At 36.5% G+C, this 14532-nt stretch overlaps 1 protein-coding gene across 1 annotated transcript; it reads left to right on the forward strand.

The window, feature by feature from the left end:
* The first annotated feature begins 475 nt into the window (after positions 1-475).
* Positions 476-12918, forward strand: LOC124157450 (2-oxoisovalerate dehydrogenase subunit beta, mitochondrial). Its single transcript, XM_046532152.1, has 7 exons — positions 476-678; positions 794-871; positions 953-1155; positions 3662-3989; positions 6126-6271; positions 12369-12455; positions 12549-12918. The coding sequence occupies exons 1-7, from the start codon at positions 513-515 to the stop codon at positions 12687-12689; spliced, it is 1149 nt and encodes a 382-aa protein (XP_046388108.1). The 5' UTR covers positions 476-512; the 3' UTR covers positions 12690-12918.
* Positions 12919-14532: the final 1614 nt, after the last annotated feature.

Raw genomic sequence — 14532 nt, forward strand, 5'->3', positions numbered from 1 at the left:
TACCCACCCATTAATTATTTTATTCAACGAGCAATAATTCATCCTATTTATAATGTGCATCAAATAGCTTTAAAATTCCGCAAAAAAAACATGTAGTATGTACTCATTAAACTTGAGAATTTTGGATTATTAGCATCAATATTGCAAAATACTTCCTATGCATCGAGAAATATTTAAGTGGTAATTACGTTTAAACCTAGATTCATTTAAATTGGTATACTTACCGTTTGTTCCAGTCAACTTGCATCCTCAAATAAAAGTTTGGGCATATTTACAAGTTCATTTTAGGCGATTTTACTCAGATCTGTTAAAATTAAGTTAAGATGTATGAACTTGAAATCAAATATAAGTTACCGATCCTAATGTTATCCTAAATATTTTTTGTGCTTACTGAGTGCGTTTAAGCTTGATATTACACAGAAAGAGTTTTGGTGGCGCAATTGACATGAAATCAAACGGGCCGGGCAAAAATTACAAAAAAAAAGACAAACGGTATTAATTTAGTCGTAAATATGGCTGTTCATTTCAAAAGTTTTGCTCAAATTGGCTCTAAATTGCGAATAACAGGGTCGAATTGCAACCTTTTTGGAAAGAAGAGTCCTATAAACAGTCTCAAGACATATGTCCGCTATTCTTCACATTTTACTTTCATGCCGGACAAACCTTCACCATCAGACGGTGAGTTGAAGTTTTTGCAAATTTTACTTTGCAACATATGGGATCTATTAAATCATACGCAATTTCGTTTACCTCCTCTTAACACATCTCATTGTATGTAACTTTCAATTTTTAGGTGAGACTAAGACTTTGAATCTCTTCCAATCTATCAACGATGCAATGGATATTGCACTTCGTACCGACCCCACAGCTGGTGAGCATGGAAAAATTCGTTTTTGCCCGTAGATTGATCGATGTCGCTTAGCTGAGTGACCAGTTAATGTTCTCTTTTCAGTTTTGTTTGGTGAAGATGTCGCGTTTGGAGGAGTATTTCGCTGCAGTATGGGCCTTCAGGAAAAGTATGGCAGTGATCGGGTTTTTAACACTCCATTGTGCGAACAAGGAATAGCAGGCTTCGGCATTGGTTTGGCGACCGCAGGGGCTACAGCTATTGCTGAAATGCAGTTTGCTGATTACATATTTCCAGGATTCGATCAGGTGATCGCGTGTGTTGATAATAGCGTTGTTAAACGAGCTGTCGACAGTATATTAACATTAGACCAAGTATTAATACCAAAAACCTACGCATTAGATCGACGAATATTCGTCAGACAGAATATAACATGGTTATTATATGGCTTGCTTTGTGTTTCATTATTCAGAAATGTCACTTTGTTCATAACTTAAAACAATAGTGAACTCACCATACACATTATCAGTATTCAGGCTGGGAAATTACTGAAGCACTGGAATTATGACTTTGCCATCAATCCACACTATTATTACGACATGTCAGAGTTAAATGCCGCCAAAGCACTTTTATGTGTAGGAGTACAAGAGGTTAAAAATTGGGATTAAAGGAGAATACATTAATATAACAATTTTTTCGCAACAAATAACAGACTATATTATATAATTCTTCCCTGGCGAATTATTTTTATGAATCATACATTACACCTTAAGTCCTCATAAGATTTCCACTGGTTTAAATCAGTCATATCACCAAAGTTTCAACAAATGACTCAATCATTGTCTTGAGAGAGAGTGGAAGCTCATGTCGCCTTTGTGACGGTGTGGATATTCAATCATCCCTCTCCCTTCTACCCTATCCCTAAACCTATGGTGTCATCAGGCTCTCATCACGGCGGCGCCTCCTTTCCCCTTTTCACTTTGGCATTACAAAGGTAGTGGCTGAGGTGTTAACCATTAACTAATCACCGCAAAACAGCTGAATGCAAACAATTGTCTAGAATTTCAACTCCCTGACATGATCCACCTGGATTTCAAGGAATCTGATTGTGGCACAAATCTGCTTAAAGCCTGATCAGTTCTTAATGAAGGGTGTGTTGGGAAGAAGTGCTTTTCAATATGATTAACGTCGTGGAAAAAATTATAATTAATGGATTTTTATGACTTTATTTTTGAATGTGGCAAAGGTGTATTTTTTCTTAAAACTTAAGTAATTTCTTGTATTTCAGTTAAAAATGATAATGTTGGGATCTATGAGTTATGAGAATTTTCTGAATAAGATCACTTATTGCTGTGGCTTCTCAAGATCTTCTTTTGAGTTAAAAATTTCTCAGTGGATCACCAGTTTATATTTGTTGTGTGAGAGGCCATTGTAATGCACTTCCTAGGGTGAATATTTCCTAACATTCTTGCTTGTCACAAATTTACATAAATCCCAATAAGCAGAATCTTGATGCAGCAGCATAACACATGCTCACAGTGAGATATTAATAGGATACAGTGCACTCCCAATTGTTAGGGCCAATGATGGTGGAGATTGCAAAAATAATTGGAAAATATGGATAACCCAAATTTTCACTTTAATTACTTGTAATGTTCGTAATTTTCGTAAAACAAACAATGTATTATTATTTGTGCACTTATTGTTATTTTAGAGTGCTTCCCAGACTAGTTGAAAGCTTCCTTTGCCAATATTGCGATATTTTTAGCGGCGATAACATGATTGTATGTATCCGTATTCCTACTGCTCCATATAAGACCTGGCTTCGAAAACCACACATCCGTGGCTAATCATGGGTACAGAAAATTGGTTTGCACGAATGCTTCAAAACCAGCTACCACCATACCTTTTACATAACCTGAAAGTATTTCTCTTACTTAAACCATTGTACTTAGTCCATAAATTATATACACTGTGCTGGGAAGAGTCCAAAATTTGCCATCACTAAACAGATTAGTTTTAACATTAATTTCTATTTGTATCTGTCTTTTTATTTTTTCGTGTTTTATGTAACCTCAGAATTATTTTCTTTTTGGAAATTTGGCTTTTTTTGGTCCCGTGTAATGAAACTATGCAGTACTTTAGATAACAGTGAATGAAGAATTATTATTATTAATTATAGGATCGCCAACTCCTACTCAACTCAACGCCAAATATTTGTAGTATGTATCATAAATGTGCGTGGGCACAAGCTCAGCTTCAGTTGGTGGCAGATATTCTGGATGCACAAGTGCCCTTTACCTTGACTTGTTTGATTAAGTGTGTGACTTTTATTTTGTTATAAATCCCATTCTGTTATCAATTTGTCTCTGTTGGTGTTTGGGATTTATTAATCAGCTCAAAATTTGAAAGCTCATTTTTATTGCGTACATTTTTTTACTGATTTACCCAATCCTAGTATACCACCTTGTATACTCACGTTTACTAAGTTGTGGATTGTAATAAAAATCATTGTGTCAGATATGTATCATTTCTCGTGCCTGATTTGTAGTTAAATGGTAAGGTAATCTTAATTTTTTACTGTTTTACGCAACCTCAGTCCTTGACTAAGTATGCAGACATTCACTTTCAAACTCATGGATGGGAATGATTATGGAGATGTCCTATGTATATTATTTTTCCTGCCCTAATCTCATTGTATGGTGGGAGATTAACTTAATTGCAATGCTCTCTGTTACTTTCTGGGAAATATTTTGTCTGAGAATTTAACCCTAGACATGTTGTAATCCATATCATTTTCACTTTTTTTGACAGTTAATCAATGAGGCTGCTAAGTATCGATACCGCAGTGGTGGTTTGTTTGACTGCGGAGCTCTCACCGTACGGGCACCATGTGGTGCAGTTGGCCATGGTGCCCTGTACCATTCTCAGAGTCCGGAGGCATACTTTGCACACACCCCAGGGTTGAAGATTGTGGTGCCTCGTGGACCTATTAAAGCCAAAGGCCTGCTCTTATCTTGCATCAGGGATAAAGATCCATGCATTTTCTTTGAGCCGAAAACACTTTACCGTGCTGCAAAAGAAGATGTTCCTGTGAAGGATTATACCTTGCCTATTGGACAAGCAGATGTGTTAAGAGAAGGTTAGATCGAATTTTATTTTCTATGCATATTTGATACTATGTTTGTATTATTTAGGAGAAAAGGGATGTACCTAATTCAATGTGATGGTCAGTGTTTGATGTGAAATTGACTATTTCTATTTATTTTAATTGAATTGACAGTGGAAATTTCATTCCTGTGAAAAATAGAGTCTTCTGAGCCTTTTGGGAGATGTCAGATAGATAGTGTTGCAAGCTCATGCAGACAATCAGCAATGGCATCTCATTAAAAATGCCGTTGCGGGAATGATTTTCAGCTAAAAACAGTTTTTATAGTGCTTACCTCGATGATATAGGTACTGTGCTTTAATGAGAGAATTCTTTTCTGCATTATGAATTGTCCTACCCTTCGGTGTAATGGCATTGTAGTAAATAACCGGGTGTCGTACTTTGAGGCTTATATCACATCGATATACAGACTGTCCCACAGGTCGTGTGTCATTTTTGACCTTGAATTTTAGTAACTTCGCAGCGAGCAATATACATGAAAATTGGCATACTAATGGGGAAAGGTCCTAAGTTTTGTTGGGTGTAAGCAAAATTTTACAATTTTGACCTTTTGACCTCACAATGTGTGTCCAAACGAAAAATTTGAATTTGCCTTATGGGGTTTCAATGTTAATAAAATCGAGATAGAAAAAAGTTTGAATTTCATTTACCTATATGTCAGTTCATAGGCTTTCGGCCACGAGAAAACCGAAAATAGCACTTTTATGTACCAAAATTCAACTGTTGACCCAGTAAGGTCACAATCAAGGTCCTAAGCGAGGCAAAAAGAATAACCAACAAAGGTTTCAGTCCATGGGTTTTAACCCTAATATGGGCAACATATTTTTCTGACGTAATCAGGCAAGGTGAGTCCAATTGGACTCTTTCAACTTATGCTTTTAATTTAAACTATTAAAGAGTGAAAAATATTACTTTTCACATCTATATGTACATATTGTGCACTATAGAACCATTTAACATAAAATAGATTATTTTTTGTTTAACAAAAGTTTTACATCACTTATTAATTTCATACATAGTCAAAAAGCGAGTACAGTAGACTCTTTTGACTAATTCTTTCTGTTTTCGCTATATATTTATCGTTACATGTACATGGTGATAATTTTACATTAATTTGACAATTCAAACCAAATATTTGTAAAATGCGCATTGCTTTTTACATTTCGTGCAAATAGACTCACCTTGCCCGGATTTGAGGAAATTCAGGGAAAAAAATTATTTTTTAAGTTACTTTAATTCCGTAACAAGTTTGAATTACTCTAATGTATAGGAAATATACAATTAGAAGAAGTAAAAAATTTACAACATGCTGAAATTTCAATAACATAATAAAATTCTCAAAAATGTGATGCGATGAGTCCAAGAGACTCACCTTGCCCATATTAGGGTTAAAGGGTGCCCAAGTCAATGGTATTGTCCTATTACCCATATTATCCACTAATTGACCTCCAAGGTTAATACGGTGGTCAAAGGTTGTAGAGGTAAACGTCGTGCATACTTAGATGCTTATGATATTCTACATGGTTTTTGAGGCCACGAAATCCACTTTCTCTCACAATCTGAGCTTCCTATCATGAAACCAGAATCTAAAGCTTTTTATCCCTCTCCCTGAAAACCTTTTCCTTTAGTTAAAAATAGTGGAGTTGGCAGTAGGTTTGTTGCTATGTTAGTGGAAGGAAACTGATAGCTTATTCCCGACAGGAATAAAACATATAGTAGATGAAAACAATTGGTCCCTTTGCTATGCAGAGAAGCTCTTTTTTTCTGGTGGATTCCAGTATGATATGTTATACCTTAGCTTTGAGTAATGATAATATTTTTTGAAGATGTCAACTCATGTTCAGGCTTTCCTGTCTACAAGGAATCCTAAAAAATTACAATAATTTATATTATATTGTGAATATTTTTCACATGAGATGCTACTGTCTGGGAACAGAAATTTTTTGTTCAAAGATTAGCTAATTTAAGAGATAGCTAATTTATCGAGAAAGCAATTAGTTTTATTATAGCTTGTTCTGATGAATTTGTGATAATTGTATGTATTTTGATTTATGTAAAACTGATAGTGGGTTTTGCGTGAGATTGATAACATGTCATTCACTTTCACAGGTAGTCATATAACTTTAGTTGGTTGGGGTACTCAGGTCCATGTTCTCTTGGAAGTTGCTGAACTTGCCAAGGAGAAGCATAATATCAGTTGTGAGGTCATTGACCTTGTTTCAATCCTGCCATTTGACAAGAAAACAGTTTGTGAGGTAAGTGTATTCATCAGCAAAAATTCCTGTCCATTCAGTCAGAAATAATAATGAGAATACCTAAGATTATTGGATAGTATTCAGTGATTAAAAAATATACAATTACCCAATCTTAAAAAAACTAAAATTTATTGAAAAAAAAACTCATTGAAAAATCAACTGGCAAAGAGTATAAGAGTATCTATCTATACTAGACTTTACAAGAATGTTAAAAATGGGGGTAGGCAGTGATATAATTATAAAATCAAAGGTTGCATGTTAACAAGTTGAGGAAGATTTGTGTCTAGGAACCTTAATTAGTCAAAAAAATGAACTTGACACTGAATTTTACAAGAATTTATGTCATAATGAAGCAAATCTCCATGTTCATACATTGTCTTTGTGGCTGGGAAATAATTTATTAAAGGCCACTATCATCTGAGAGAAAATTCTTGTCTCTGCTTCTATGTGCATTGATGTGTCTATTATCAGATTGCAAATTTTAATAGAAAATAATGACAAAACAGGGATAGGAAAAGCATCAGTAAAAGATTGCACGACAGATTTGACTGTTTTTATATCCTCAGTGATTGAACATGTTTTAGACATTAGCTTTCAGCCAATTTTCAGTTTAAATTGACCAACAGATGTTTTACCAACTCTAAATTAAAATAACATTCAAAATCTTTTTATTAACCTTCGTAATGCTGACTCTTTCCATAGGTAATTAGTAAGAAATGTGGGGGGGGGGGGATTATTCGAGGAGATGTTGGAACTCAAGAAAATAATTGGGCTATGTAATTAGTTTAAGATTGTTGATCCAATTGTGTTTATAGATCATATTTAACCTAAATAAGCTTGTAATGATGTATCTATTTCACATCTTCAGAAACCCAAGTGTTATTTCTAGGGATGGTCGGATCACATACCTCGGATCCAAATATCCACATCCTTCACCGGATACTTCGGATCCAAAGTCGCAGAAGGCATCAGATCTAGATCCAAAAATTTTAAATTTATGCTTCAGTGAATGCAGCGTCCCATATAAACGAGTGGAAAGAGTTCCGATCCTCTCTTCACATGTGCTGATGCACTGCAAAGCTTGTTCTACTCATGAACCATTTTGTTTTATGCTCAGGTTCAAAGAACGATGAGACCAAACGCATAGCATTTCTAACATTCTTAAGTTTTTTTTTAAGCTGTAATTGATTGATTCAAAGTTTTTTTAGTTACAACAACACTACACTGATATTCAACATTGTCCAAACAGCACAATTTTCAAAGATACAAGCGTAGCATCAGCACCGTCAAACAAGAAGATACTGCCTGGAAAAACCAGCTGCATATATCACTAAGCTTACCTGGCTTCACTTTGAAGGCAACGACGTCACAAAAGGGCAAGATCTGACATGTTTGTCCTTGACTTTCTCATTTATATCCTCATAGCTTGAAAGAATGAGGGAGTGCACTCCTTTCTCTCCACCTATCCTTTACGTGCTTCTTCTGCTTCTTTCATAGAGTAGAAACATTTTCGTAGACTTAAAGAGAGCCATGTGCATGCACTGTGGTGTGAAACTGTCGCGAGGAAGTGAAAAATCTACCTCACCACAATTAAAGCATTTGCAGGTGAAACACAAGTATGCGCTGAGAAAGTGACAAAATTTGGGGGAAACTCATATGAGGAAAATTAAAATTCAGTCAATGGTTTATCTGAAGATTGAAACCTATTTTCATTTCCAAACGCAAGCGTAACAGTTTAGATCATGAGGGTGTATAAAGATATTTGTGTTTTTAAATAATAACTTTAAAGCTTGTAAAAATAATTTTTTATCAGTAAAAGTATTAAAATGTATGAAAATCTAAAAAGCATTCCTTTGATTGTACGTATCCTGAAGAAACTTGAACAATTACATCGTTGAATAGCAGGCTATTTCAAATTCATTTGGATCCAAAAATATCCGAAGATCGGACCCCTGAAATCAAGTATCCGATCTGGATCTGGATACAAAAAAATCATGAATCCATCCATCCCTAGTTATTTCGTAATGGAATGAAGTATTTTAGTAAGCCGATTATCAGTTTGACACAGTTCAAGTTGGGAAAGCCAATGATTCAATTTGCTTTGCTAGGAGGGTTAGTTTCTCATAATCATACATGCCAGTGCAAGTAATGACACCTGTCTCACCTGACACCTTTGGTTTTGAATTCTCATGGGAAACCTGCAATGTCATATTGAGTTATAGATTATCAATCATTTAAGTGATGAAAACAAATCTCAGTTAAGATTGCAAAGCTTACCAGTAAAAAGAAAATGCTTATCAACAGGGGCGCCGACTTATAAAAAATATTGGGGGGGCCCATACCGCGGGTCTTGCCTCGGGAAATTTTCTAAATTTTAGATGAAAAATAGTGAGTTTTAAAGTTTTTTAAAAGCCTTTTCGAGGGGTCATATGATCAATATTAGAACCCCGAAAACTCGACTCTCTATAACTCGACACTTCGGGAAACTCTACAAGCCTGACACATTTTTAATGTCATTCTTCCGTTCTTATAAAATTAGTCATTCTTCCATTTAAATCAACCGGGAGGCAGCTTACATCCCTCTTGGCCCGCCAGTTTGTACATGAAGGTTCACGCACCGGGAAAAGTTCAAAGTGTGTCACAGCCCCGAAACACTATCACGATTCACACCACTTTTTTCAAATAACCTGTTTACTACCGTAATAATTATTTGTTTTATATCATCACTGAATTTATTTTAAAAGGTAACTATCGTCAAACAAGGAAAATAAAAAATACCAACATATTTTTGTGATTTTACAAAGCATAACATAACTTAATTAATTTCTTGAATTATTGGGGGGGCTCCGCCCCCCCAAACGAATTATTGAGGGGGCTCGAGCCCCCTCAGGCCCCATGGAGTCGGCGCCTATGCTTATCAAATATAATTCTAGCCTATTATTGGCTGCATCTTTGGAGAGACAGGAATAATGTTCTTATAGGTTCTTAAACAAGTAAGACCTGTGTCTAACCTCTTTATGTGTCTCAATGGCAGTGATAATATCACTCCCATAGAGTTCCCCTATCTCTAACTTGGGAATTTATTTATGTCCAATGGGAACCTATAAAATATTAAGCGGCCATGAATGCATAGCAATACTTGAAATGATCTCTTCTAATTTAGAAACTCAATGCCCTAAGGGGGATCTGAATAGCATTTTGAAGAGTTTTAATTAATAAAAACTAGAGATGGGTCGAATAGCAGATTTCTCGAATTCGAATATCGAATTCGAATATTAAATCATTGCTCGAATATTCGAATACCTCGAATCTCGAATACCTCGAATACTAAATGATGAATGCTGGAATGTTTGACTCGGTTGCCTATGCAGCAGGTAACACAAGATTTTGGGGAGTAATTTTGATTTCCTTTAAATGATTCGAACAGGAATTTAGCTGATTAATGAATATTTTAATTTTATGGAAACAATTTGGCATATAATTAATTCAACTAACATCGCTTTACCCCCACTCCTGCTGCCAAGTGCTAGCTAACAATCTGAGGCATTTTGCAAAATACAAGCTCTTTTCCACCGGATTTTCTTCAATTATTTTCAGTCCATCTTTGGGAATTCTCACGAGATAAGAAGATGAATTGGAATTCCTATCAGGGAGAAACCAAATATTCTGAGAAAATATCCCTTTGTCTGGGACTGTAACAATAAAGATTTATAGCACCATTCATAAATTGAAACTTGATATATGTTTTCGGAAAAAAATACCGCATCAACTTCCGAGAAGCTCTGCTGCTCATATCGAGTTTCGCCAGAATGCTAAGTCTCCGTCGTATTTTGACATTTATTTCTTTGCGTAAAATGCTTAAATAAACTCAGAAATATGTCGTGTTTGGTCTTATTCTTTTTGAAATTACGCGCACGTTACTAATATTTCAATTCAATAAAGGTGTGACATCAATTGACGAAAGTCATTCTTAGACACCTTTTGTGCTAATAGATGACTCATGCAGCGGTTGACCTCCACAGAAATGGGGAACTTCGAAGCTGGTAGGAAAAAAAAGGTCAGTGGGGGAGAAAAGGGAGGGCCCGAAACACGTTTCTATTGTTCTCGTGTAACTTGGTATTTTTTCGAAGCTAAGGTCTTCGTAATATGATCCCTGCGCGAGCTGTGACCTTTTTTTTATTTCGAAGAAGAGGAAAGCCTCAGAGGGGGGGCTAGTGCTGAATGGAGGGGGATACCGGATCTTGGGAAATGCGCTAATGTAAGTATCCCACGGTACTCACGCAGCAGTTGACCTCCAGAAATGGGGAACTTCGAAGCAGGTAGCCAGAAAAAGGTCAGTGGGTGAGAAAAGGGGGGAGGGCGTGAAACACGTTTTTATTGTTCTCGTAACTCGATATTTGTTTCGAAGCGAGAGTCTTCGTAATGCGATCCCTGCGCGAGCTGGGACCTTTTGTTTGATTTCGGAGAAGAGGAAAGCGTCAGAGTGGTTGAGGCGAGTGCTGAATGGAGGGGGATAGCGGATCGTGGGAAATGCCCTAAGGTTGCTATCCCACGGCACGGAGGTTCTCCTGGTGGGGGGAATCGGGGATTTTTGGATTTTTTCACCCGACCATTTTCGGTTCCCCTTGACGAACTCTTTTCACCGCTAAAATCCACCAATAGGGTAGTTTCCTTCATCAAAGAAAACGAAAGGTATTGATTGCGATTCGTTATCCACCATTAGTGTATTCATAATACACAAATTATTTGGTTTTTGAAATACCGGTTTTGACGAATGGCAAGGGTCAAATTTTATCCTCATTTGAAAAAGGCCAGATTGGCGCCAATGCGATTCCACTCCGCATGACGTCACAGGGACCTAGTTTCTACACGAGAGGATAGGAGTTATACATCGTCTGAGGTTACCAATGCATGCGTGAAGCACAGAGCTCAGGGAAACATGTCTTAATAATCACCTATTAAAACTGGCTAGGTTCGGAAAGTTTTCTTCGTTTGATAAGGTATTAATAAACCTTTTTTAAGCCAAGCGCTACCTTGCAGCAAGGTACTCAGCTATCCGCTAGCATCCTGCGACGTATCAGCGCTAAGCCTCGCCTCAAGGTCACCTCACCGGGCGGGAGGGGGAACCAGAAATACGACGCACGGAGATATTTCCCGTCATTCATACTTAAGCGTCGCGTTTTCGCGCGCTTGAAAATTTTCACTTTTCATTTAATCGCGAAAAATAGATGTTGTCATTTAAAAATCTAAAAGCGTGAAATACGTACTCCAGGAGTAATAATCTTTCTATTAAAGCAAAAAAAAAATAATAGGAAACCACCCTATTTGATGTAAATCGACAACGTGAGTATCACGGCGCTGCGAGCACTAAATGACTATACAGTTCTCTACATTTTTCCGAGTCAACTACCAACGACGTGTGTGCGACAGTGTATGATGCGAAATTTAAAGTATTCGAGGTATTCGAGGCGGTACTTTTCGCATAACTATTCGAAACCTCGAATATCGAATACTTTCTAGTATTCGAGGTATTCGAGTATTCGCGGATACTATTCGCACATCTCTAATAAAAACACCAATCTGTGGCCTGCTAAAATTATTGCTTCATTCACAAATGAAATGGAATTTATGTATTAGAAATCGTGGTAGATTATGATATATACCAGTTTTTTTTGCACAGAAATGATTATAGGGTAATATTTATTTTAACTCATTCCTGAAATCTTTGCATCTGTTACCTTTATTCAGTGATCATCTCTTCCACCAGCCACTTTTCTGTAACTGGCACAGTGGCTGCTTAAGACAGGTTTATATCTTTATTGATGAAGCAAACATCCTGGAAGAGGATTATTTTAACTGCAATGGACCATAATTTATTGAAAATATATGAAAAAATAATTAGTAAAGCCTTGAATTCTCATGTGTAAGTGTTGAGCACCATGATTTGTATCATTCATAACTTACGGACTACCTATTACTATAATAATACCAACTGTGGTGCTATTTTGTGGAGGAAATCCTATTTTTTTAATTAAAACACCTGGGAAATGGTGTAATTAATGTTCTACACTGTGTGGCCATGTGTTTTTTTTTGCAGTCAGTGAAGAAAACTGGGCGTTTGATCATTGCTCATGAAGCTCCTTTGACTGGAGGGTTTGGTGCTGAACTTTCTGCCTCGATTCAGGTAATTCATGGTTTTCGTTGATTAAATTTTTTCTCAGCGGCACTTTTTTTAATTTCTCATAATGACGTAACATGACTCATTTGAATTCAACAGGAGGAGTGCTTCCTTTACTTGGAAGCTCCCATCACTCGTGTGGCTGGTTTTGACACCCCATTCCCCCATGTCTTTGAGCCGTTTTACATACCCACGAAATGGAGATGTTTGGAAGCAGTGAACAAAGTTGTAAACTTTTGAACTCATCCAAACAAAAAGTGCTCTCTCAAGTGAAGGAAGAAGGGTGATGAATCTGCATCTTATCGTGTGCCAATGCTTGATGAGTTTAGCAAACCAAGTTTGATATTGTTGAATTTTATATTTGTATTGTTAACTATATGTGGACCAATGAAATTGATTTACTCTAAGGATTTTACAATGTGGATAGAATTTTGTATTTATTATTAATAAATGAAATCTGTTTATGTTACTATTTACCTTATCATATTAACTGCCGCCATCCAAACTATTACAGTAGACCCTATATTATTATAGTATTATATATAATATATATATATATATATGTAGCTCACCACTCACCAAGGGAAGGAATGGACGAGGACACAAGGATGAAAGGAAAGGTACACACTCACACGATAGTGGGAAAGAGACAGGAACATGCATTTCGGGGCACGCAGAGCCCAAGTGAAATAAGCCAATATGGCCGATACACTACTTCATTCATTCACACGGCGCCTTAAGCGCAAACATACGTATAAATTCAGAGGTGAGGAAAGAAAGGGATAGGAACATATAATGGAAAAAGGACGAGGACAACGGTGCTGTGGTAGGTGGAAAAAAGCCAGAAATCAGAGGGTAAAAATGCGGCTATGTTCCTATCCCTTTCTTTCCTCACCTCTGAATTTATACGTATGTTTGCGCTTAAGGCGCCGTGTGAATGAATGAAGTAGTATATTGACCAAATATTGATCATCTGAGACCCTTCCTATGATAGTTACGTACTCGAGCAATGTCACCGACAATTAGTAAATGAATATGGAGGAAATACAGGGTCATTTGAAGTACTAAAGGGCGACATAATTATAAAATTTTGACATATAATTGTCTTGTTATTAATAGTGGAGCACATTATACCTTTTTAATTTCGTGATGCATTAAGGGATAATAAACTAATTATCTGTCTATATCTTTGGCATTGTGGAATTTGTAATGAAGACTGCAACCGCTGCGCCATAAAATCTGCCCGTTTGTAGGTGGAAGTCAAATGAAGGTGAAAATTAGGGAGGTTTTTTGGGAAATGCATGCGTACAATATCAGCCAAAGTTAAATCAGTCATATTATCACCCATAACATTACTTCCTGGTAATCGCGAAAATATAATGGGAAGCTAAATTTTTTTGAACAAGAAAACCAGGCAGAAACATGAGGAAATAAGTCACTCAAGGTCAAATTCCGGTAAGGTGTGGGGAAGAGCAATAGCAAGGAGTTGGTGAGGGTCAAGTTTGAGCAACTGAGGGACATATTTGCCAAGTAAAAATGAAATATGTAATGGCAAATATTTTTAACTTGGACATTTGAAAAGAGCAAAAGTAATTTAGGTATCAGAGAAGTAGAAATTATAAAAGGTACAAAAAAGAAAGATGAAAAACGTGAATAGCCCTTTATGCTTTTCCAACACAAAGTTACCGCTGATTTGAAATGGAGTCATCCAATCACATCTTATTCTACTGTGGTCAACATGCACTTACCTCAAACTATCTTCTCTCAACACAATCCAGAAATTCTCATTTGTCTCCTAACATTGCAGGCACGTTGAAAGAGAACTTTTGTAGCCCAAAGCAGCAATCTGCATTTTGAAAGTCGTAATTATCAACAAACAAGATGCCAGTTATTGCAAGGAGTGATATTCCCTAAATAAGTGTCATTCAATCCCAAAGCTTTCTTGGATTAAAATTTAACAGCTATGCTTGATGTGAACCTCACTCATCTCTAATTTCACCATTCTATCATATCACCCTTACCATGAACGAAGGCTAAAGGATGCTTCAAACAAGATAAGTAACTGTTAAAGGTTACATTAAAA

Source organism: Ischnura elegans, chromosome 4 (genome assembly GCF_921293095.1).
Source record: "Ischnura elegans chromosome 4, ioIscEleg1.1, whole genome shotgun sequence".
NCBI classification, from domain to species: Eukaryota; Metazoa; Arthropoda; class Insecta; order Odonata; family Coenagrionidae; genus Ischnura; species Ischnura elegans.